At 36.0% G+C, this 24,662-nt stretch overlaps 1 protein-coding gene across 1 annotated transcript in view; it reads left to right on the top strand.

Annotated features, from left to right (window-relative positions):
- SLC9A3 (solute carrier family 9 member A3) overlaps positions 1-24,594 on the top strand; it is a 57,049-nt gene extending 32,455 nt beyond the window's left edge. Inside the window, 13 exon segments of the mRNA XM_040548982.1 lie at positions 274-451; positions 1,331-1,551; positions 3,535-3,678; positions 3,681-3,736; positions 4,539-4,628; positions 6,479-6,549; positions 8,990-9,119; positions 11,740-11,855; positions 12,414-12,543; positions 13,026-13,201; positions 13,754-13,848; positions 15,228-15,341; positions 17,098-24,594. Coding sequence (XP_040404916.1) covers positions 274-451; positions 1,331-1,551; positions 3,535-3,678; positions 3,681-3,736; positions 4,539-4,628; positions 6,479-6,549; positions 8,990-9,119; positions 11,740-11,855; positions 12,414-12,543; positions 13,026-13,201; positions 13,754-13,848; positions 15,228-15,341; positions 17,098-17,345 — 1,769 coding nt within the window. The 3' untranslated portion in view covers positions 17,346-24,594.
- Positions 24,595-24,662: the final 68 nt, after the last annotated feature.

The following is a 24,662-nucleotide window of genomic DNA, read 5'->3' on the forward strand; positions in this document are numbered from 1 at the left end:
GAAAAGAATTGTTCAAAGAAATTCAGTGGGTTTTGAATAAGCCTAAAATGATGATGCTTAACAGAAAGTAATAAATAAATAATTTTTTTTTCTCTACAGGATGCTGAGAGTGCTCTGTTCCCCTACCAAGTGCTCAAAAGAATTCATTTTGTTGCATTTTAGAAATTATTTTTGAAGTGTCCTCCAAAATTTTCTCTGATTTGCTGGCCTTACAATAGAAGAAGAACTAGTTCAAAACTCTTTTTTTTTTTTTTTTTTTTTTTTGTATTTCAGTGTCATTCTTTGTGGTGAGCCTGGGTGGGACACTGGTTGGCATTTTGTTTGCATTCCTGCTCTCATTGGTCAGCCGCTTCACCAAGCATGTTAGAATCATTGAACCTGGATTTGTGTTTATTATTTCCTACCTGTCCTACCTCACATCAGAGATGCTTTCTCTTTCTGCTATCCTTGCGTAAGTCCCTTTTTATTGTTGTCTGTGAAGGTGCTGAGAAGGGAATATAGTTTCTGTAAACATTAAAAGGAAAGACCTAAATTATATAGGGTGGCTACAGAATGTGACACTTACAAATTTTATGCTGAATATTAATATCTTCACACTACAGTAGATTATAATTTGCAAATACCACCATTATTCGTCTTCAAAAAGGAATGCAAATTTTCCAGTATTTGCTGTGCAACATGATATCTTTGTCAAAATACATATTTGATTCTTTCCTCTTTGTTAATAATATTTACGTAATTAACAGTTGTCCATTCTTCGTGATTTGTATGTAAAACAATACTTTTCTAAGGCATTCTATGACAGACATTATCCGCTGCTTTCACTTTCTGGACTGTTCTCTTTAGGTCTGCCTAAACTTTGTTTTAGCTTGAGTATCTCTGTGTCATTGTACATGTTCCTGTGAGTATATTCAATATTTGGAAATCCTACTGCAAACAGATCATTAGTTTAAGTTTCTAGCTAATGTAAACAAGAATTAAACTTTTACACATAAAACAGCATGGTATCCTAAAAAACAGAAGAAACTGAGATCTAATGAAATGATCTCATGAATCTAATGAAATGATCTAATGAAATGATCTATGATCTAATGAAATGCTGTCTTCAGACTTTTGGGGGTCATCTCAGGTTGAATGTTTGAGATGTGCATTTTAACCAGATTAGACAGTAGAATAGTCTCCAAGTGTATTTTTCTTTTTCCTTAGAAATTAATGGTGAGTTTTTATCACCAGGTGACAGACTAGATAGAAATAATATTAAATGTTACAAGTATTTTCTGAACAATTGCTTTTTTTTTTTTTTTTTTGTCCCCCTCCCTTCTCCCTCCAGGATAACCTTCTGTGGCATTTGCTGTCAGAAATATGTCAAAGCTAACATATCTGAACAATCTTCTACAACTGTAAGGTATACCATGAAAATGTTGGCCAGTGGAGCAGAAACTGTTATCTTCATGTTCCTAGGAATTTCAGCTGTAAATCCAGCTATCTGGACATGGAATACAGCTTTTATACTGTTGACTCTGGTATTCATCTCAGTATATAGAGTCATCGGTAAGGGGATGATCTTCTTCTTTGCCTTGCATTATGTTGTTAATATATATCCTTTTGAAAAAAATAAAAATAAAAAGGGGGGGTTGAATTCTGGGTTTATACCTTTTAAAACATTTCATTCATTTCAGTTGAATTATGGTTGTTGTCAAGTTAGGAAGGCAGATTTTTTACAATAATCATATACATCATATGTTGGAAATATAGTAGGATTTCACTTTTGTGAGGACATGACTATCCCAGTGGTTAACATTAATCACATAGTGGCTAACTTTTATTGATGAACACAGCATTGGCAAAATCTCCCAATGAAATGGACTTTGTTCTATAACTTACAGCCTATCAAAAAAAACTTGTGTCCTGTCAGCCATCTCTTTTCTTCAGCTCCTTCAATTTAGTAATAAAGAGATTGCCTTAAGCTAGTTTTATGGTTGACTTCAGGTTTGAGACACACAGTGATGTAAGACCATATACAATTACACAGAAGGTTCTCTGGCTTAAGAAATAATTCTCAGTGACTGGTGAAAAGCTGAGTAAATAAGACTGTGGCATGTAGGGATTACCCCTGTCAATGTACTGGGTTTATGTTTGAAATGGTTGCAAACATTTCAAAATACCAGTGATGATTTGTCTAACTATATAGTTCTATAATTTAATCACTGTCTTGTGTAATAGCAAAGAGCTTAAAATAGCCAGAGAGGGATAGTATTAAGTACTTCTTGAGAGTGATTTTTTATTCTTTACATCACTATGTATTTTGTACATGTACTTACTCCTAGGAAAAAAATAAACAGGTTAGTTTGGTTGTTTATCTTGAATACCTGATTTAAATTTAAATAAAAGCTGAACCATCTATCTAGTTGACAGGCTTCCTAGACTCTATATTCATATTCTGATTACAAACTCCTGGGCTGAATGAAAGGCTTAGCCCCATGGCCTCCTTTCTAAATAACTTGTAACCGTTGTTAAATTAGCCACCACTCAGTAGCTGCAGATGTGTGTAAAGGTGCTTAAACAAATTTTCACTTTCTTAATTTTGTTATTTGTTGTATTTCTAGAATTAGTGGTTAACAATCCTGTAATAAGTGTGAGCACTAATTAAACAGTAAATATTCAGCAATGACAATATGCATCCACGAAAGTAATTAAGCTTAGAGATTGATAAGTTGCTGAAGACCTGATGATATTAGGCCTTACAGAACTACAACTCTCATGCCCTCAGAGGAGTCAGATTGATGACATGAATTAATTTTGAAGGTCCCCTTCACCACAGGCATTACAACCTCAAAGTTCTCTAAAAACAGAAGGATTTCTTTTGCTCTGGCTAGCAGACGTAGCCTGCTGTAGTGCAATGCACATGCTGTACCACTCTCAGGAGTGGTGAAGCAGCTTTCCTTCTGTATGGTGGGAGCTCTGGGAGACATTGTGATTTCTAGAGCTTTAGGTCTCCTACAGCAGGCAGCATCTCACCTGAAGTCCTGAAGACAATGTGAGCATATGAATACAACCCTGCATAAGGCAATTTTTAGTATGATTTGTAAACAGTACCACATCTTGTCCCTAAATCAATGGTTTTTCAACACGTTTCTTGTTTTGTTAAAATACCCCGTGTATATCATTTACTACAGTAATAGAAATTCTATTCCTTCTCAACTGTTAATTTCAAAGGACAGCACATAGCAGAATTTCACTTTCAGTGCCTGTTCCAGACGAAGGAAAATTCTTGCTTCATACCAAAGGACAGCATTCTCAGAAGGGTTGCTGGATCAAAGAAGAAGATTCATCTAATTCCTTTGGCTAAACGTGAAGGGGAAGGTACCAAGTGGACCCAGCCCTCTTGGCAGTGTTGCAATGGAGAGGGAGATGTAAAGGGTGTAGAAAATTTGTTATGAAATCAGATTGCTGGCATTGTTTCTGTTACACATTGTTGAGATACTGACATTTCATAAGAGTATTTCTAGACACGCTGGCGTTTGTTTTTTGTAGGTGTAGTTATACAGACATGGATTCTTAACCACTACCGAATGGTCCAGCTGGAGATAATAGACCAGGTGGTGATGTCATATGGTGGACTACGTGGAGCAGTTGCTTTTGCTCTGGTTGCACTTCTGGATGACAACATAGTGAAAGACAAAACCTGTTTGTCAGCACAACTATCATTGTTGTGTTTTTTACTGTTATTTTCCAGGTAATTCAAATTCCTAAGCATGCTTCTTGCAAGGAAAAGGAGTCTATCAAAAGTACTGAATGCTTAGAACAGTTCCTAGCTGAAGGTTGCATATTGTTTCACTGAACTGGAAGTATAATTGACTTTGTAATTTTAGTAACAAAGATCCTATTTTATGTTTTCATACAGTACCACAAGAGACAAAAACAATTTTCTCTGTGCTAAAAAATGTTCAGTCTTAGATGATTGGTATTAATAGTGCTCAAGTTAATATCTGATTAAGCATCCTTCACCTCATGTGAATAACTATAGGGAACAGTCCTTTTTACTGGCAAATACATTCATTAAGTTGATCTACTGGAGCCTAAATCCTTGTTTTAAAACATAAAAGTAAGCAGTGGATTAAGAATGCATTTAGCATTCAAAAAAAATAGTAATTTCTGGATGAAAAAACATGAACTTAAATGGAGATGTGTCACTACATACAAGCTTGGAAGTCTTCTCAAATTTATTAAAAAATTAATTATCACAAACTACTGACGTGCAGAAAACAACACATTCATTAGTATATGAGATTTTTTTTCAGCTTTCCACTACTGTATTTTTCTGTATAGAAGATATGTTTTTCCACTGGTTATTGTCTTTTCAAGTCTTTGTAACATGAGCTGAAGATACTTCATTATTTTACCTCTGAATGGGAGAGGGATCAAATGGGGATGTATGAGAAACGCCATATACATGTACAAAACTGCTCTGTTTCTCTTTAACACTGTGCAGCTGGAGTCTAAGGCAATTCCTAAGTATTATCATTTTCATTGCCCAGGGATTGACAATCAAACCTTTAGTACAGTGGCTGAAAGTGAAGAAAACTGAACACAGAGAGCCAAAACTGAATGAGAAACTTCATGGCAGGGTAAGATCCTTGTAAACAATGTTGTGGTGTCCTTTGAATTCTTACAGAATGCCTCAAGAGAAAAAAAAATATTAAAGAAAATTTGGTTTTGGAAAGGAGGAGGCAATTATACTGAAATTTGAAGAGGAAAATCCTTAAAATTTTTCAAAAATGTTCATGTAGGCTGTAATGTGTCTTCAGACTGAGTCCAGTGAGGGGATACTCAACTGAAGGTTCTGGTCTGGGGCTGACAGCACTGGGGAAACAGATGTAATAATAGTCCTTTCATCTAAAAGTGTAGGACATTTGCTAGGATAAAGCATGTGGAAGTAAGTTTATTTGTCTTAAATACTGTGTATTCATGGAAAAAAGCTGACTTTGGGGTGTGCATATGACAAATAATTCCAGGTTAATGGTAATATTTTTTGTCCAATTTGAATGGTGTGTGTACCTATATTTCTCTAACCTTTGAAAAGATTTTGAAACGTAAGCCCAGGATCTCTTCCAATTCACTTTCACACAGCATTATAAAGTTATATTCAGTAAATGAAAACATAAATTTTCAATACTAATATAGGTTTAAGGTCATAAGACTATAAGACATCTTGCATGACCTTCTTTGATTCATGAACTCTTCAGATTTATAAAGCTATGTCTTTATTAAGCATTTTAACACTTGTAGTATATTAACACTTGTATAAGCTTCTAATCCTGTCTGTTTTCAAGCTGAAGGTTACCTAAAGTGAATCAATAACTTAGTAATGGACAATTTTTTTTTTTTTTTTCTGAGGAATTCTTTTAAAAACTATTGAATAACTGTGTTACACTTTTGCTATCCAGCAGAAAAGCTGTTTACAGACTGGGTATTTATCCAGAAATACAATTTTGATATTTAACTATTTGAAAGTCAGGATTCTAACCCCAGGAATATAATTTCTTTGCTTTCATGGGATATACCTTTACATCTCCATGAGTAGAATAGGCTGAACAGTAACATTAATCCTGGCACTTTATTGTGTATACTGATTTACCACCATATTCTAGCACATATTGTCTCAGGAGGTACAGCGCTTCTAGAGCTGTATAAGTTGCAGCCTTTAGAGAGAGGGAGCACTGTCCATTGTCAGAGCATATGAGGGAGGCACATAATTTATAATATCATTTTCACCACTTTCATGTCAGATGTCTTCTGAAACAGTAGTTAGTGTTATATTCAGGAATAATCCATATTACACATTCTAAAACCAGTGTGCTGTAGATTTTGTAGTAAGTCCAGTATTCAGAGTGAAATGTTAACAACTGTATAAAGAAAAAGATCAAATTCTACCTGCAGCTGCCTTGACTTGAATCAAAAGTTATAAACCTCAGGATTGTTATCAGCCATGTGATAAAAAAATCCAGTAAAAAAATCCAGGGATTTTGCCCTGGATGTCAAAAAAATGACTCCTACTCTCATGGAAGTACAGATGTTGAAAAGTCTAAAAAGAAACACTAAGGAAAGTTTTCAGCTGACTTAATCATCAGCACTAATAATAGCTCATTACTTTACAGGGCAGAAGTGGAGATGGTAAAATGAGTTGATAAAGAGGCTTAAAATTCAATGTTAATAAAGTAGAAACTCAAGTACCTTCTTACTAAGACACTTGAAGTTAAGAGTAGTTAGTGAATTTGTGAAGAACTGATTAGAAAACTCAGGGCCTTTGAAGAAAGGCATATGGTAGTTAGCATTTCTCTAAATGAGGAAAAAAATCTGCTTAGCAGCAATAAAATTATTCTGCATAGCCACCTGTTCTAACCTGACATATATTGAGATTTTTTCTCATTATGCCTTTAATTTTTTTGTGATGCGAATTCCACTTTTACTTTTCTAGGCTTTTGATCACATCCTTTCTGCTATAGAAGACATCTCTGGACAAATAGGACATAATTATCTAAGAGACAAGTAAGCAGTAAATAACTTGTAATGTTTGAAATACTGCTAGAAAATCTCTGTAAAATAGGACTTGTTAAGCCTGTGAATTGAGGGACAGCAAACATGTCAAGCGTAGTTTAAAAGGTTATACACTGAAAACACAGCAGCTAATAAGAAAACACTTTATTTTCATCCCCTAAAACTGGAATCTTTTCTTTCTCTGCTACAAGTTCAGACTAGGTGTATGCAAACGCCTCTCAGTTCACATCTCAGGATGAGATTCTCTCAAGGTTGAGAACTGGCTATTTGTATAGAATTTAATCTAAAATAATGATATTTTTTTCTCTGTGAATACCCCATTTCATGAGCATTTTCCGTGTTTGGGAAACACTAATAAACTCAAATGCTATTGTGTGAGTTCTTTGTTCTATTTCTACAAAGGATGGGTTCAATACCTCTAAAAGGGGTTGCAGAGAGCCCTTGAAATTGATTCATATGATTCATTTAAGCCTACTAGTTTGAAACCAATAATGAAAATTATGGATCTTTTCCATTCTCCTCTGTTTATCCATCTAGAGAGAAGCAAAATTACTCAGATGAAAGATTCGGATACCATTTTCTTTAAACTACATGTGAAATGTTAGCAGGCTTCCCTAAAATAGATGAATTAATGTGAAAAAAGGTCATTAAATCTGGATATCTTTAACAGCATTATTAAGGGTCAGGCTGTTACTGTCTCCCTGGATTTAGGTCATTTCATAGGTGCAGACACTCAGTTCTGACTCGCTAATATCCTGAACTGACTCAACATCAGTTCCGATTAGTTCCAATCCAAAAGTCATACAGTTGTGTTAGCCTTCTGCAGAGCTCTCCCATATGTCTTACTGAGAAGCTGATAGCTTCGGTTTAGCACTATACTCATGCAGGTATAGTGGTATACAGCTTCTAGTTGGGAGCTAGATTGCATTTAGCTATTTGTGAGCTCAGGCAGAATTGCTCACCGTTCTGTACCCAGTTACGGGGAGAGTTGCCTTCATTTCCTTTTTTTTTTTCTTCTTTTTTTTCTCTAGTTTAATTCTGAAGTAGACTATGTATGTGTATATACACATTTATGCTCATACAAAGTGACAAGGCTTGGATAGTCCAACAGTTTGAGGCAAGCCAAGAAACTCACCATATGATTTATCCCACCATAATACCTACGTTTACTCATGTGAGATAATACATATTTATTCTGATCTGTATTCATTTATGCAGTAGAAAATTCTTATTAGACATTCCAAATAAAAAATCCTCTTTCTTTTGATAATTTTAGTCTTCAGCTTAGTTTTTGGGAATTAATTTCAGAAGACTACAATGCAGGGGAATGCATCTTCAGGTTTGAACTACTTACTGTCTTGAAGATGGGGCTAAATATTTTTAAAGTGGCAGATTAGTGTCTGACTTCTTATATGGCAGAAAGTAATTTGCTTTAAGTAATGAGGAAGAGTAGCTTAATGTAGGTTCTCAGTTGAGTGTGTGGTAATCTATTTTGAATGTGACCATGTTAAGTCTCCTTCTTTGGCCTACATGTACATGAAAACACTACTTCCTCAAAGAAGTGACAATCCACGGCATTTTTCACCGATGTAACAGCCTGATGTAGATACTGATTTTCAGATCTTCTGATGAATAATTATCAATTCTGTGAACATAATGTTCAACAAAGATATTTTAACTATCAGAATAAAAAGATATAGTCTCAAAATTGCCATTGGGCAAGATGGACGGAATCACTTTGGATAGTGGTTGGTCTCCAAAGTTGCCTCACGCACGTTAGAGAAAATCTCAAGGAAGGTTGAAATCTCAAAAACAGCCTTAATTTTCTGGAGCTCAATATGAAATGGCAGATGCCATACTATCAGACAATCTTGGAAGTGTAAATCACAGAAAATACACATCACTTTTATCCCCCAGACTACCAAATGGCATGAATAAGGCCTTCTGCCAGTGCTTTGTGAAGGGCACTGCTATGAGCTGCCTTCCTAGGCTGGTTGTCCTACAATACAGTTTGGGGAAAAGCAGATTCCTTTCCAAAGGAGGAAATAAACTTAAACTTTTAGAATGAAACTATTAAGTATAGAAGTAAATAATCAGAAGTAGAAAATAATTTAATGTGATCTCCCTGAGTAAAAAATGTCCTAGTGATTCTGAAATGGGACACTGCATTATAGCACTATTGCTGCTGTAGTATAATTGGTAAGTAAACCTATTAAATGTTTGTGACAGCGGCATAACTCTGTAACAGGGTTTTCCTTAACTTTCTTTAGCTGCTATTTCAAAACCTTCAAAACGAAATCACTCACTTGCTATGCTCACTATTTTCTAAAATTGCTTAGCTCATAAAAAAAAAAATCATTTATGCTAACTAAAAATGCTGTGATTCTAAAAATTGCTTGTTGCCATTAACATGGTTTGTTTAAATTATTAGGTGGTCCAATTTTGATAGGAAATTCCTCAGTAAAGTACTGATGAGAAGGTCTGCTCAAAAATCAAGAGACCGAATCCTTAATGTTTTCCATGACTCCAACTTGAAGGACGCGATTAGCTATGTGGCTGAGGTACTTTTCACACATTATAGCTTCATATTTCTTCCTTGCCTTGCCTTCCCTTTCCCTCTCCTCTCCTCTCCTCTCCTCTCCTCTCCTCTCCTCTCCTCTCCTCTCCTCTCCTCTCCTCTCCTCTCCTCTCCTCTCCTCTCCTCTCCTCTCCTCTCCTCTCCTCTCCTCTCCTCTCCTCTCCTCTCCTCTCCTCTTTTTTTTTTATTTTTTTTGAAATTTACAATGTACCCTAAAGTTGATACATTTCAGGAGATATCTAAAAGAAATCCATTTTGATTTCTGCTTTTTTTTTTCTTCTCTGCTTTTTGTTTGTTTGTTTGTCAATCAAAATGGAATTAAGGATTTGAGTCTCAATACCATCTGTTTGGGTGGCTGTAGTTCTCAGTATCAGCCTGATCCCCCAGTATGAGTATACTGTATATATGTCCCTGTACTTTTCTGTTGGATTTTACTAAAGAACTTTCTAACTACAATCATTGTATCAAAAAGCACTGCAATTGCAAAGGGATCAGGCAAAGTACTGTCTTTCTAAATGTGTCAACAGAATCTGGCTTCTGCAGAACAGTGGTTTTATGTGATGACAAATCTGATTTGAAGAAGCTCACTTCCACATGATGTGAATATTTGACCCTAGTGGTGAATTGCTATAATCTCATTCTGCCAGATCACAGTAATTAAAAAAAAAAAAAAAAAAGAAGAAGAGAGAGAGAGTGAGAGATGGGTAACTGTATTTCAGTGGAATCATAACACCCACACTTCAAAAATTAGGGTTAGAATAATAGAAAATAAAACCACAGAAATTTATGACTTGCAGCAGGAATAATTTTAGAAGTTACAAAATGGAAGAAGGTTACTGCCCTTCTGCTGGAATACTGTTCCCAGACCAGAGCAATATTAATGCATTGTATATGAATTCCTAATCTTCTTCAGTATGAAATTGGCCAGCTTAGTTCAAATCACCATAAATATGCAGCATTCACACAGTGCCAGAGGACAGTTTTAAAAAGGAGTAGTTTAAACAGCGATCTTCAAAGTGATAATCTCTCTATGCCCTTGATCGCCAAGTGAACTCCTTTTTACAGCTAGATGATACAACACTTAGTTTCATTATTTAGGATAAATACTATTACTCCCACTATTGATAATAATGTCATTTTTTTTGGAAAATGTACTACATCGAGGCAGACTTCTCCCAGTAAAATATGGAATTTCAAAGATTGAATTCACAAAATAAAATCAAGTTCAGAAATTATTTTAGTGTGAAAACTGGGGAGTGGTTCACAAGATAAACAAATACTTCAGTTTCAGATTTTGTAAATTATCCATAAAGTTTTCAGACTGCTTGAGATCAAGAACTAATATTCTTTCTCATGATGTTTTCTGGGTCACACCTCCAATAAGTAAAGTTAGATAATGAATGTGATGTTGATGAACATGATGAGCATGACACTCATGTTCAGATTCACTGCTGAATCTGTTTAGTAGATTCATTACAATAATTTTATCTTTAACTTGAGCAAATGGCTGTAATGATCACTAAGCCATGCAGTTTTATCCCCAGAATTTTTCCAAAAATGTCTTGAATCTCATACAGTAGTGCCAGATTAAGTTAGATTAGTCATTGTTTGGAAGAGTGACCTTTTCCAGTGTACATTAGCATAGCACATAAAACAAGAGTAGAGATTTGCCTCTCCCAGATATCCATTGTCTTCTCAGCTGCAAGAAACTCAGGATTTCATAAACTATTTTTATAAATTTGTCTTTCTCTAACTCTGCTGTTATGCTGCATCTGTTCAATAAATAACAGCTCGAGTGAGTTCAGTCTGAACCTAAATAAATTCCTTACAACTGGGAGGGGAGATCCTAATCCAGGAAATGTGAAAATAATCCACAGCAAATGAATAGGAGCAATTTATAAGTATAGAATCATCAAATCATTTAGGTTGGGAAAGACCTCTAAGATCATCTAGTCCAGCTTTTAACCTAACAAATATAGTATATAATATAATATTTTTCTTACCACTACCACTTTTCAGAGACACAGTATAGGATTCTGAAAATAGCTCCTCTGCATTTCCCTCAAGGTGCCAAAGAACAAATAGCATATTCTTATAAGTGGGTACACTTCCAGAAGCTTACTTTGGTCAGTTTATACATGCAACTTTAAAAACAAACCTATTTAATTATTAGGCCATACTCTAATGAGTGTGGCATCTGACTCAGATAAGATTAGTTTTCACTCTAAGTTCTTTCCATCCAGATCATCTCTGAGATGACTGCAAACAGCAAAAAGTCCTAGGACGTTTTGTTCTGGTAGCAAATCATTATTGCATAGTATACAATAAAACATATAAAAGATAAATAAGGATTTAGATAAAGGCAATAAACAACACTTTTTCATAAGGACACATAAGGCTTATCACACAAATGTGATTCCAAAACATATTTTTAACATGAAACATTTCATGGAAATATCAGCATGATTTGTACAGATTCTTGCTGCAGACAGCGGTAGTTATGCTATTTGCATATGGCAGCCTGAAATGATCTGCATTTTCTGGTTCATATTCTGCTCTAGATGTTTACAGCCATAATATGTCTTATTTCTTTCTGTGGCCAGGGAGAACGTAGAGGTTCCTTGGCATTTATACGTTCTCCAAGTACAGACAACATGGTGAATGTGGATTTCAGCACCCCACGCCCGAGTACTGTGGAAAGCTCTGTGTCTTATTTACTGTAAGTAACTTGGACTGATTGTTTTTGTCTTCTGTTTGTTTTGTTATGTGTGAGGAAATGCAAGAAAAAAAAAGAAAAAAAGAAAAAAAATGAAAGTTACAAAATTTGTAAAATGTCAGTTACAGGGGCTTCATTCACTATTTTTTTGAACTTTAATTAATCTTTTCCTCACACATAACATGGGCTATAGAATGCTGCTATATGGTTGCATTTGGCAAACAAATTTTGCAGTAAAGGTTGGAAGATGAAGCAGACAACCACATTACAGTTGTTTCATGTGCTTTTTGTTCATCAGTTGCTATAGATGTGGCTAGATGTCATTTCTGTGTCTACTCCAGAAAAAGTCAGGAGAGAGCCAAGGAAAAAAATTGCTGCTTCATTAACTCATGAGTCTTTCACAGAACAGCCCTTCTTTCATGTAAATGGAGAAATAAATGCTACACCCACTTGAAAGACAAAAATCAATACTCTTCTCAATTTTCTCATTAGGTATTTTCATGTAGCCAATTTTTACTTCATCTTTTAAAAGTGTTGTTTGTATTTTGTATTCTTGTTCAGGAGAGAAAAGGCTGGACCGGTTTGCCTCGACATGCAAGCTTTAGAGCAAAGGAGGAAAAGTATTCGGGACACAGAAGATACAGTTGCTCACCACACCCTACAACAGTACCTGTATAAACCTAGGCAGGAGGTGAGAGTAAAAGAGGTTGAGAGCAGAAGGTTGGAAGCAAAACTGAGAAGGAAAGAACCCATCCCCAAAATCCATCCTTGAGGGAGATAGGCTCTTTGTCTATATTCTTTCTCACTTATGAACAGCCTTTCACAGAGCTAGTGCCTTTGATTTCACTGGGGCTAGTGGAATGCAGAACTACATCCAATATAGGTTCAGATTAACTGGGGCGTACCAGCTGAAGTTTCAGACACTTATAGGGAGAGGTTTATTTGGAATAACTGTCACTCTTTCTTAGGTATACTTAAAATTTGCAGATTTATACCTGTTTCATGGTCAAGAGAGAGAAAGAAAAATAGGATTTTCATTAATGCCTTTAAATTAGCCTTTGGTTCATTCTTTTTTAAAGAGTTGTTTTTGTTGCATGACACTGCATGCATTGATTCAGGGCTTCCAGCTGTATTTCTAAACAAATGAATGTTGTCTTCCTTTCCTGGTAACAGCACAAACACCTGTACAGTCGACATGAGATCATGCACAGTGAAGATGAGAAACAAGACAAGGAAATTTTCCATAGGACGATGAGGAAGCGCTTAGAATCTTTCAAGAGTACCAAACTAGGAATAAACCATTCCAAGAAGCTGAATAAAATCCACAAGCGAGACCGGGGCCAAAAAGGGTAAAATACTTGCATAAGGACCCAGATGTAGCCACCTATTACACAAAGTAAGGAGAGGGCAGGAAGGACTCTGAAGGGTCCTATGTCCTGCATTTATCTCTATACTATAGAACTTCATGAACTTAAAGGGCCTAAGCAAGAAGAGATTGAACTATGAGATGACTCAAGGGGCATCTTCTCACACGCTGCTTTTCTCTATGCTTTGGGACCCTTCTTCTGGGTGAGATTTTGATCACTTGAAAAACAGCAGATCTTGAGCCATGCTAGAACACTATGGGGAGCTTTTGCAGGGTAGACGTAGCAGGGTAGCACCATAGCAAAGAGCTTTCCATAAAATTTGCACGAAATTAAGAGGGAACTTTCAGCACATGAGAGACAAAGTTCCTTTCTTTTCCTGTAGTTAGTAGGAGTATAAAGGCAAAAACTGATGACAACCATATTGAATCTCAAGAAAAGATTAAAACAGATTTCAGGGTTATACTGCTCAATTGCGATTTGAAAAGACATTACTGCATTTGCTCTCTGATGGTGGTAGCATTTTTCTTGATTTAGTTTGTTTGTTTTCTTTTAGCGAAACAGCAATGTCATCCCAAATGGAAAAATACCTCCAGAAATTTCAGTACAAGATTTTACATTAAAGGAAAAAGGTAAAAAGACCAGTGTCCTTAACTGCATTTTACCAGCTACATTGTCTGTAAAGCATCACTGGAAAAAATCAATGTTGAAGCTATTAAAGAGGAACTCCTAGTTATAACTCAGAGTGGAGATCTGGTCCATGCTTAAATGCAGTGTCTGGGTAATTTAGAAGTTGTTTTTCTAGGCTGCTGGATGACAAACCAAATTTGAATTGGCATTCTTACTCATATTTTTAAAATATCATGTTTATATTTTGAAAACAAGATAACACACTGGCTACAACATAGATATCTTCCATCTTCCTTTTGAATAAGCTGTAAGAGCAAGTTTTGCTATATATATATTTTTTAATCACAGCAGGATATGTCTGCCTGAGACACCATGCCATACAAAATTCAGTCAAAATGACAATCTCATTTGAGTTAAGGTCCATTTATTTAAAAGGGTCTGAATCAGAGTTGAAGATGAGCTGAGGTTAGAACTCGAGGAGAGAAAGTAGCTTTGAAAGGAACACAAGCTAATTTGAGCACTGCATCACCCTTCATACATCAACCTAATACATGGACCAGCCTGGAAGTGTAATCTGAAGCTGAGCGGTTGAGGGATCATCCCTAGCAAAAGCAGGAAATAAAAACCAACGATCAAACAGATCTGACTTTTTGGTTTTGTGTATAAGGTCCCAAAATCTTTGATCTTGTGCTTTAGCCATTTGTTTTGACTGGCAGGGACAATACAAGCTGGGTAGGTCGTTCAGTGCTGTCTTGTTGAAGAACACAGTTCGTATAAGTCATCCTCTACTAGGAAAAAAAACAAACAAACAAAAAAAAACTTATTGGAGGACACTCTTAACAAGTGGTTTATTTAGCAGCTTTTGTGAAATTGATTTGATGGCAGTAGAATTAGTGATAACTTCACCAGCTTCGAAATCAGTCATAATACTAATGCTGACTTCAGTCTAATGATGAAAATGCAGTGACAGGTCTTTTTAAGGGAACATGTTTATCAACATGTGAGCACTGAAGGCACAAAACAGCAGCAGTGGTGGTCGCATGTCAAGATTTGTTTCCTTCAGTCCCAGAAAAGCAGACAATTCTATTAGTCAAGAGTTTATCCAGAATGTGAAATCTCTATCATAGCACTGGATAACAATGCAAAGCTGAAACCTTTGTTGGGTTCCTTGAAGTAATTGGTACCTAAGCTGCAGACTGCATCTACATGTACATACTCTTTCAGTGCTACAACTGTTAATTAATTTTTGCCTTTGTCTAGATCCTTGTTAAAGATATATCTTTGCTACATGTACCAGCATCATATTGTACTTTTCTGTCAGAAACTGACACAAATCTTTAATCAACTGAACTTTTTAAAAATTTATTTATTTTTATTCCAGATTTGGAGTTTTCTGAAGCAGAAGAAAATAATGATTATGAAACTTTGCATCTAGGCAAAGGAGTTGATTTTCTGGCTGATGTGACCAAGCAAAATTTTGCAGAAAATTCTACTGGTAAAAATATTAATTACATGAAGATTTTTTTTCTCAAATGTAAAAAAAAAAAAAAATCATTACTAGAAATGTTGTTGCTTTAGCTTTTTTTGTTGTTGTTTTGATTTGATCTGTTTTCTTCGAATTGATATAATGGTAAAAGATAACATATTTTGGTTATATGAAATTATGAAGAGTATCAAATTTACTACTAATAATACTGACAGAAGTTGTGAAAATGACTGGCCTAACCCAGACCTAAAACTACTAATTATCTCCAGCAACATAAAATGTTATCTTAGAGTTATCCTACCTCACAGTCAATACCAGTAGTTTGGAGTTGATTTCTACCTGCATTTAAAGTACATAACTGTGATTCATTCATGCTTCTTCTTTCATGCAGGATTTCTTTCAGAATTGGCATCTCCTTCAGTTCCTCACAGGTTCACAGAAGTCTCTGAAAAGGGCAGATTTACAATTTTTTTCTGGAGCATTTCTGATGATTTCCTGTCCTGAATCATAGAATCATAGACTCATAGAATGGTTTGAGTTGGAAGGGACCTTAAAGATCACCTCATTCCAAACCCCTGCCATGGGCAGGGACACCTTCCACTAGACCAGGTTGCTCAAAGCCCCATCCAACCTGGCCTTAAACACTGCCAGGGATGGGGCATCCACAGCTTCTCTGGGCAACCTGTTCCAGTGCCTCACCACCCTCTAAGTAGAGAGTTTCTTCCTTATATCTAGTCTAAATCTACCCTCTTTTAGTTTAAAGCCATTACCCCTTGTCCTATCACTACAGTCCCTGACAAAGAGTCCATCCGCAGCTTTCCTTTTAAATGTTAAAGGTCTCCTGGTCTCCCTGGAACCTTCTCTTCTCCAGGCTTAACAACCTCAACTTCCTCAGCCTGTCTTCATAGGAGAGGAGCTGCAGCCCCTTTATTATCTTTGTGGTCCTCCTCTGGACTTGTTCTAATATTTCCATGTCCTTCTTGTGCCGAGGACCCCAGGGAAAGGCTCCGAAATATCAGATTGAATGTATACCAGAGATTATATGATGTGATTTGTAAGGCTTTAACATTTAGTATGTTTTTAGCACTTTTGTGTCTGAATTCTCAGCATATGTAACATCATGCATACAGTGAAGAAAAATTCCTGTCTGTACTCTTTTGACAGTCACGCTGATATAACCTTTTACCTACACCATTACAAATTTCATATTTGAGTATGTGTAAAGACATCCAGAAATCAATCCAGAAATAAGTGGGTAGCAAGTTTTAGACCTAGACTGGTTTTTACAATTTCTTTTTCTGTTTAAACACTACAAATTTGGTATCTATATTAAAAGGTTCCTTTTACATACTTCTGTGGCCTGCTTCAGTGCCCTCATACACACCTTGTTCCTTTACGGAGTTGGGCAGTTCGTGTTTTTTTTCATTTTTTCCCATCTTTTGCTTCTTTTTGTGGATTCAATTTGAATTTTTCTGCAGTTATTTCAAGGTTTGCTTTATTTTGTTCAGGGGATGGGTTGGTTTGTTCTTTTAGTGATTTTATTCCTTAACTTTAGATATTCTAACCATAACTGCATGTTGTATCCAGTTTTTCTCTGTAAAAGAAATCCAAAATGACTAGCAATAACCAAGCCTAAAGAGCAAATTATGTGTGTATAATGGTATATTTGCCTATTTCTCTTCTTCTTCTTTTACAAAGCATTTGGTTGTATTACCAAGAAATTATTTTGATTAATTGTATTTGTCACTTATGAACTTGATTTTAGGCATTGATAACCCAGTATTTTCAGCTGATGATGATCAGAGCATCTACATGAAGTTCTCACCATGGTTGTCTAGTGAAGATACTGTGGTACCATCACAAAGGGCCCGAGTGCAGATCCCATATTCTCCAAACAACTTCAGACGGCTCACTCCATTCCGCCTCAGCAATAAATCAATAGATTCCTTCCTGCTAGCAGATGGCCCAGAGGATCGACCCAGATCTTTTCTCCCAGAATCAACACATATGTAATATCTCAAAAGAGATTATCACCTTTATTTTTAATCAGTCCTCCTATCAATCCTGACTACTGACAAGAAGTTTACTTTCTGATTTTTCTTTTCTCAGAGCGTCTCTTTCCTTCCTGACTTTTTTCTACAACTAAACATCTTCCATTTTCCTTCTGTTTGAATAATAGAGCATCTTTCTATTTTTCTTCTACAGAAAAGCTACCCAGCTATTAGGGGTCAAGTGCCTTGCTATTTTACAGAAGATAAGGGTCTTGCTCTTTGTTTTGTCTTGAAATTTTTAAATGCTAAGTAAAAAGTATTCCAACACCAGAATGTTTTTGTATCCATTTCAAGAGGCTCCACATTTCTTGGTTAGTCAGTTCTAGAAGATAAAATTAATGCCCGAATTCCCTAACGTGGGGTTATTCTAATTCAACCACTCAACTCATTGTTCTTTCAAGTGACATGGTAAGGGCCGTCTTCAGGTATAAGCAAGACAGGCTGAAGTGCCATAAAAGCAATCCAGCTGCTGATGCCAAAGCACAAGTTTTGCCTGTCCACATCTCTCATCTTTTGCCTAAGAGGTCAAATGAGCCATTTAAAAACATCAGATTCTATTGTATTCCTGTGTACATTAGGAACAACAATGCTAGACCAGCAATGAGCTGGTCTGATTCTCTTGTTCTTAGCATGATTAGAATATGATTTTTGACTCTATTGCTAAGAAGTCTTGAGTCAGTTTTGAACACTTGACCAGTTGTAGTGCCCAACCAGTGCAAATGGTCCTCATCGCTACAAGTATCCAATGACACTGCTAATGTACTTATTTTCTTTACAATAGAAAACATCAGAGTTTCCCCTACATGGGTGGAGACTATTACACAGCAGCCAGACTGTGAAGAAGCAGAATTCCAGTTTGGGTTAGAGCTTTAATCTTAAAACTGTGAATTTGTCTTAATCCACATCTTATTCTGAAAACAGAAAAATGCTTGGCTTTTTTGATTCAGTAAATAACTTGTTGACTAATATCTTAGAAAAATAAAGTGACTCTGGGTTTAGATTAATATCCTACTTGCCCTTTAATTCTTGCTCCATGAAAATTTTCCACACCATAAAATGCGGCCTTCATTCCTATAATCAACACAGTCAATGCTGTAAATGAGGTGGGTCAGGTCACAGTTCAGCCATCATAATTGAATAGAACACAGGGCAATTGGGGGTTTATGCATGAAATGAGATAGTCAATTTAATCATGAATTAGCTTTTGTGGAATCCACAATCACAAATGTATAACCTAGTGTCCTCTGTGCATCAACAAATAAAGGAATGTGGCAAGTTGAAGGTACTTAGATGATGAAAAGTTTGTACAAAGATTTCAGGGTAAGAGTGAATGGTGCATAATTTTGATTTCAGAAGAAATTCTAATCTTTGGAAAAGAAATAGAAAAGGAAGTGTTCATTTTTTCTTCTGTTCTGGCTTCTATCTTTCAAAAGATGTGCTAGTTCAAGCATAATTTCAGAAAGCACATCTCTTTACTGGAGTGGCCTGTAGGTCTGAATGGGTTCTAATGCTCGATTCCTTATGAACGCATCTTTGCTTGTTTTCCTAATGATGTTTTAAAATAAATGCTAGGTTAATTAAAGAACTGTGAATTACCTATATCCTGATTAAAAACTGGAACAATGAGCAGCATTCTGAAAGGAAAACTTCTCCCTGACACTTATTCACACTGAAATTCTCCTCGCTTTTTTTTTTTTTTTTCATTTAGAAGTTAGTCATAAATATTAGCATGTTACTTTCTGAACATTTCCTTGCTAACCTTGTTCTTTCCTCCATTCTATTGCCTTAATTATAAGAGACTTTATTATTCAGAGCTGCTATGTACAAGTTCTTGTGCAGGCATATATATTCTTGTGCTTTGATATATCAAAATCACTTCTTCGGAAGTGTTTTGGGAAGTTAGATTTCCTGAGCTAATAAGCTGAGACCTCAATTGCTCTCAGAAACAGTACTCTCAATTATCTACTTAATGAAATTCTACTATTAGGAGAATTAAATTGAAATTTTCAATTAATAGTTTTTAAAAAACATGTACATTGGAAACAAAAAGTGGAAATATGAGAAGTTGCTACATAGTTAATGTGTAAAGAAAACAGGTCATTTTCAAGAAGAAATTGTTTCTCTGGTGAAATGCTTTTCTTTGAAAAGCACAATTTCTTTCAAAAGTTTCTGAAAGATTTCGTTGCTGAGCATTAGGACTAAATGGCTCAAGATAAAGATGTACCTTAATGACCAGACGATGGCTCCATTTCCTAAGCATTTGAAGCAGACAGCTTTCATCACACTGAACTCAGTTTTTGCCTGATTCTCAGCAAGGACAGAAAGTGTAATATACTCACTTGAGGTTGTCCAGGACAGAAGCTGGGACAGGGTACAATTCCCCACCTCAAAAACTATCTTAAACCCACACTTTAATAAGACTTTGTAAGAATAGCCAAACCAAAGCCCAATAGCCAGCACAGTAAATATAGAAAGTGGATATGTACAGTTTAATGTATATTTAATTGTATTCTCTAGGTGATAGGGACCATGATGTTGAAATGACAGAATACTCCTCTTCAGACGACAAATTGCCTTCTATGTATCTGACCAACTAAACCAAAACCAAAGCGTTTCAGAGACTCCCACCACTTCTTTCCATCCTGTCTTCAAATGCCTTGGACACATAACTATATTCCTTGGAAAACAGAGGGAATATATCTCTTTCTACTGTCTCTGAGTATATAGGTTCTTGTGACCCAAGCATACCTGATCTCTTCTGGGAAGCAGGTACAGATGGCAAATAACAAGAGACAGTAAACTCAGGTTATGGTTCTGAAGTTAGCTATAAATCAGAGAATTCACAAGAAGAGAATTCTCTGCTTATACCTGAAGAACTGGAACGACTCTTACATGAAGGAGCCCAAGAGAAGAAAATTTTGCTTGATGTACAAGGAAATTACAGATCTGCAGCATCCAGGCGTGTACAAAGTCGACGTTCTTTTCACAGGCACAAAACCTCTGCAACACCCTAAGCTTCAGAAACTAGCATCTCTTCCAACATCTTGCCATGTCCCTCCACATTCTTTGGAACAAGAGGAAACACAGCTGGTGAGCCAGGGTTTATCTGAAAGGAGGAGATGAGAGAGAATAAGTTGAATAAAGGGCTTCTGTAAAAATAGGGCAACCTATTGGTTGGTTCAAGGGGCCTAGAATGGTTGCCATAGAATGGTTTCAGATGGAAAGGAAGTGGCATCCCATGATACCAGAAACACTGGAGCTTTGCTGCTGCATTTACATTTTTAAGTCCTCGTTCATATTGAAAGGGTGTGTAAAGAAGGGAAAAATATGCCTCATTATTGTTCACGTAGACTGTTACAAAAAACAATATTTTTGGAGGGCTAAAGCAAGAAGCTTTTCAAATGGTAATTATTTTTTTAACATAGAAATAGTTTATTATGCCATTATTCCCAGTAAATACATTTATTAATGAAAATAGGCTGCATTTGTTGCGTCAGTAATGGAATTCAGTATTTATGATATATGAAATTAATGTAGGAGAAACCAATGGCTAGCCTCTTGCCTGCTAAGTCTACTCTGACTGAATGGATCAGTGCCTTTTATAAGTGGAATCTAAAGAAAAAATATTTTACTGCTCTTGAATATTTGTGTTACTGAGTAGTTGCGTGATATAGACTCTGGTGGAAATCTTTGCAGGGAGGGGGAAGCCCTGGCATCTTGATATTCAGTCAAGGCCTCCAGGATGGCCATTTCCGTCATTTACCATCATTTCCTGTACTCAGTAACATTGGACTGAAAGAACATCCAGAAATTGTTCAGAGTTTTAGCTTGTGTGGTCACAAGTAACTCATTTCTCATTCTTAATTAAGCTGCTTTTTCTAAAACAGCCTCACTCAGATGGAATTTTAAATATTTTTCATTTGTCCTGGTGCTTTGGAAGACAACTTCCAAACACACTGTTAGATTATTTTGTTAATTTATGTATGAGCCACTTACTATAACTGATTGGGATAATGGCCTCTCAGATGCTATTTTTTGTTTTGCCATGAGGGTTAGTGCCATGATGACTCAGGATGTTTGTGTTTTAAAGTACTGTACAGAGGTAGTTTGGCTACTGTGTATGTATACATCTGTGTTAGGAACTTTTTTTCCTTCCACATTTCTGTTAAATGATAGTAGTTAAGATTGCACTAGAATCCTAGTGTGTATGAATCTGACTTTAAATTGCTTTGAAGCCAGCTGGAGACTTCAGTGAAAGTCAACTCAGATGAAGACTCAATAAAAATTAAAACTCTGAGACTTGTCATGTATGTATAATATACATGCCTCCTGCTTCTGGCAAAGGCCTTTGGCCTATCTGTACTTCACCCTGATTGACTGCAGTACTGAAACTTTGGTTTGAAATGTTCAGTGGTATAAGTTGCAAACTTCCTGTGACATCGACAGGAGACGGGTACTTAACTATTTCTGTGAACCTAATACGTACCTTATATCTATTTAATATGAATGTAAACTATTTGTAAATGAGATAAGTCCGTTTCAGGAAGGTATCTGAATTACTAAACACTGGATCCAGCAGAGGCTTTCTTTGGTAAATTTTATTTTATCGTTGGGAATTAGTGGTTGCTTCACTCTACCTACCAAGATTTTGAAAGGTTCTCCGGTTGATTCTGTGTCAGATGTCCAATTACAGATTTACACAGACACACAAAAGAGTGGAGCAATGTGTGAAAATTTGGGTCCATGGCTTTTTTTAATTTTTGTATCCTTTGCTAATATTGCCTGTTAGGCTAGTAAAAATTGCAGAAGTGCAATGGCAGTTGTCACATATAAACCTAGATACATAACCTATGCTTTTAGAGACATGGTTTGGAGTACTGGTTCTTTTGGTATCAAACTACAAACAGCTTTTTTTATGTGGTCGTCTTGGGCACTGATACAAATCAGTGTCCCTAATTGAAAATCTCCAGTTCCCAGAGCTCGTCTTGTCAATGAGGGTCATGAGATATAAGATTGTCACCAGTAAGGATGTTAATTTTATAATTCCATAATGTAAATACATTTTCTGTGAACCGAGTGCATATGCACGTACTATTTTGGTGAAGTATTTTAATGCTGTTCCAGATATTATAATTGGAATGAGTATTGGAATTTTAGTGATCAACACAGACATATAGGAAGACCATGACTGATCCCAGATATTAGCACTTAGAAAGTGCAATGTGCCAAAATCTAACCTCCAGTCTCATAGCATAATGCTGAAGTCCAACACCAAATTTGGCAAGATGCTGGTGAGGTATTGGCTTTAACAAACTACTTTCATTTCTTATTGCTGTTTGTGGTACAGAGGTCATTGCTGTCTTTCTTCAGTCAGAAGACTGGACTGTGTTTTCTGCATGCTTGCTAGAGTACTCCTAGTCTATTCATGCACAGGCTACCTCAATAAATCATTTGTAAATCCTGATCAGCAGATGTGAGTTTTCACCAGATAAGTTTGCACACACAAGTGTATGCAGTTTTAAAAATCAAGGATTGTAAGATTTTTCATGTTCTTGTATGCTCTTATGATAAATGAGAGGATCAGTAGCACTATGGTGTTTACAAAGTCAGCAGTCTCTGTGAGGAGTCAGTAGGATCCTGTTTTCTTTTAAGAGGGCTGTGGGCTGTAGAAGTTTTCGCAAAACAACAATATACCATTTCTTAACAACAGAAGAAATGGAAAGGCACTATATACAAAGTGCTCTCCATTGACTTCCAAAAGCCTTAAACCTTGTGCATATTATAAAGGGCAATGTCACCACAGTTGAACAGGTGAAGGATAAAATGGACAATGACTTTTTCTGGAATGGTTTGCATAATTTATGAAGCTCTTGTGACTCTGGAAGATGTTTTCTAGTACAGTTGCCTCTAATTTAAAGTTTTGGTTGGCATAGTTTCTCAGTTTGAGATGCGATGAAAAAAGTTTCACGTTCCCAGTTTGTACACTGGGAAAATAACTCTCAGCTAGAATATAATAGATTATTCTAATTCCTTATTTTTTTCCAAGGCAATTGCTCCCAATGTTTACTAGGGATTGCAATTTTTTGCAAAATCCTCAAGTTTCTTAGTCTTCTTAGTCAGAAGTACATGTGGATCAACTGTAGTATTATTAAGGGTAACAAAAATGAATGCAGTTCTTTTCCTAGGAACACATTGATTTGTGAAGTCTGTCTGTTTTCCATACCATTGCTATAGAAGGTTGAATGGACATCACCACAGACATTTTGGGCACTTTGCTGTCGGTTTTGTTCTCTTCTTCTCTTCTTTCTTCCTCAATGTAATCTCCTACTTTCTGTCTGTGGTAGATGGCATGGCTATGTTGATAAGAAAGAAATTCTGGTCTCCAGCAGCTTACATTACATGTAAGAAAAACATATAAGTGCTAAGAAAGTATATGTAAGAAAGCAGGTTATAGACTTCATCATCTGTCTCACATTTTTTCTGTACTCTTTCTATGTACTTTCATATTTCAGTACATGTCCTGAGGGTAGAAGTTTTTGCTTGCTTCTTCAGTGTCTTCTTCAACTCGGTCACAGCAACATATATTAGAGCTGCTGAGGATCTGTTTGTATCAGCTTATTTTTCACCATGTGAGATAGCAGTTAATTAGATTGGAATGTTCAGTTGGCAAATCAGTTTCACCTCCGTGAGGGATAATTCAGTTTCTTGCTGAGCTTTCCTTGCTGAAAGTGTCTAGATTTGTGTTTGTGTGTGTGTGTGTTTCTCTGTCAAAGAAAGTCAAGTTGGGAATTCCACAGTTACTTTTTATTTAACTTGTAACTTTGGTCCACCTTGTTGTAAAAAGATGAAATGCAAAAATATTGATGTCTTTTCTATTTTTTCCATGTATAGGATTAATTTTAACAATGTTCATTATGCTGCATTATACATAGCAATGTTAAAAAAGGTATGACCTGCATTCAGAGAATTCTGTCTCTCGAGCTGTGAAGATAATTATATGAAATTTGTTTTACAGATATATGGTCAACCAGAGATTTATGTAACAAGGCTGTACAATAATCACGTGCCTTAAATTGTCATCTTTTGAATGCTGCGTTTGGAGATTTTTGTGTGTACTTTCCAAGAAGTGTCAATTCCTGCAATATTTTTAAATAAGTCAAGTTGTTCGCTAATGTGTCCTTTTAGAAATATTAATAGTATATAATGAGAAGTTTGGCAATAATTGTACCATTTTTGGTGGGAATCACACTGCTTTGGCAAGACTTATATTCAGCACATT

Source organism: Cygnus olor, chromosome 2 (assembly GCF_009769625.2).
Source record: "Cygnus olor isolate bCygOlo1 chromosome 2, bCygOlo1.pri.v2, whole genome shotgun sequence".
In the NCBI taxonomy this organism is placed as follows: Eukaryota; Metazoa; Chordata; class Aves; order Anseriformes; family Anatidae; genus Cygnus; species Cygnus olor.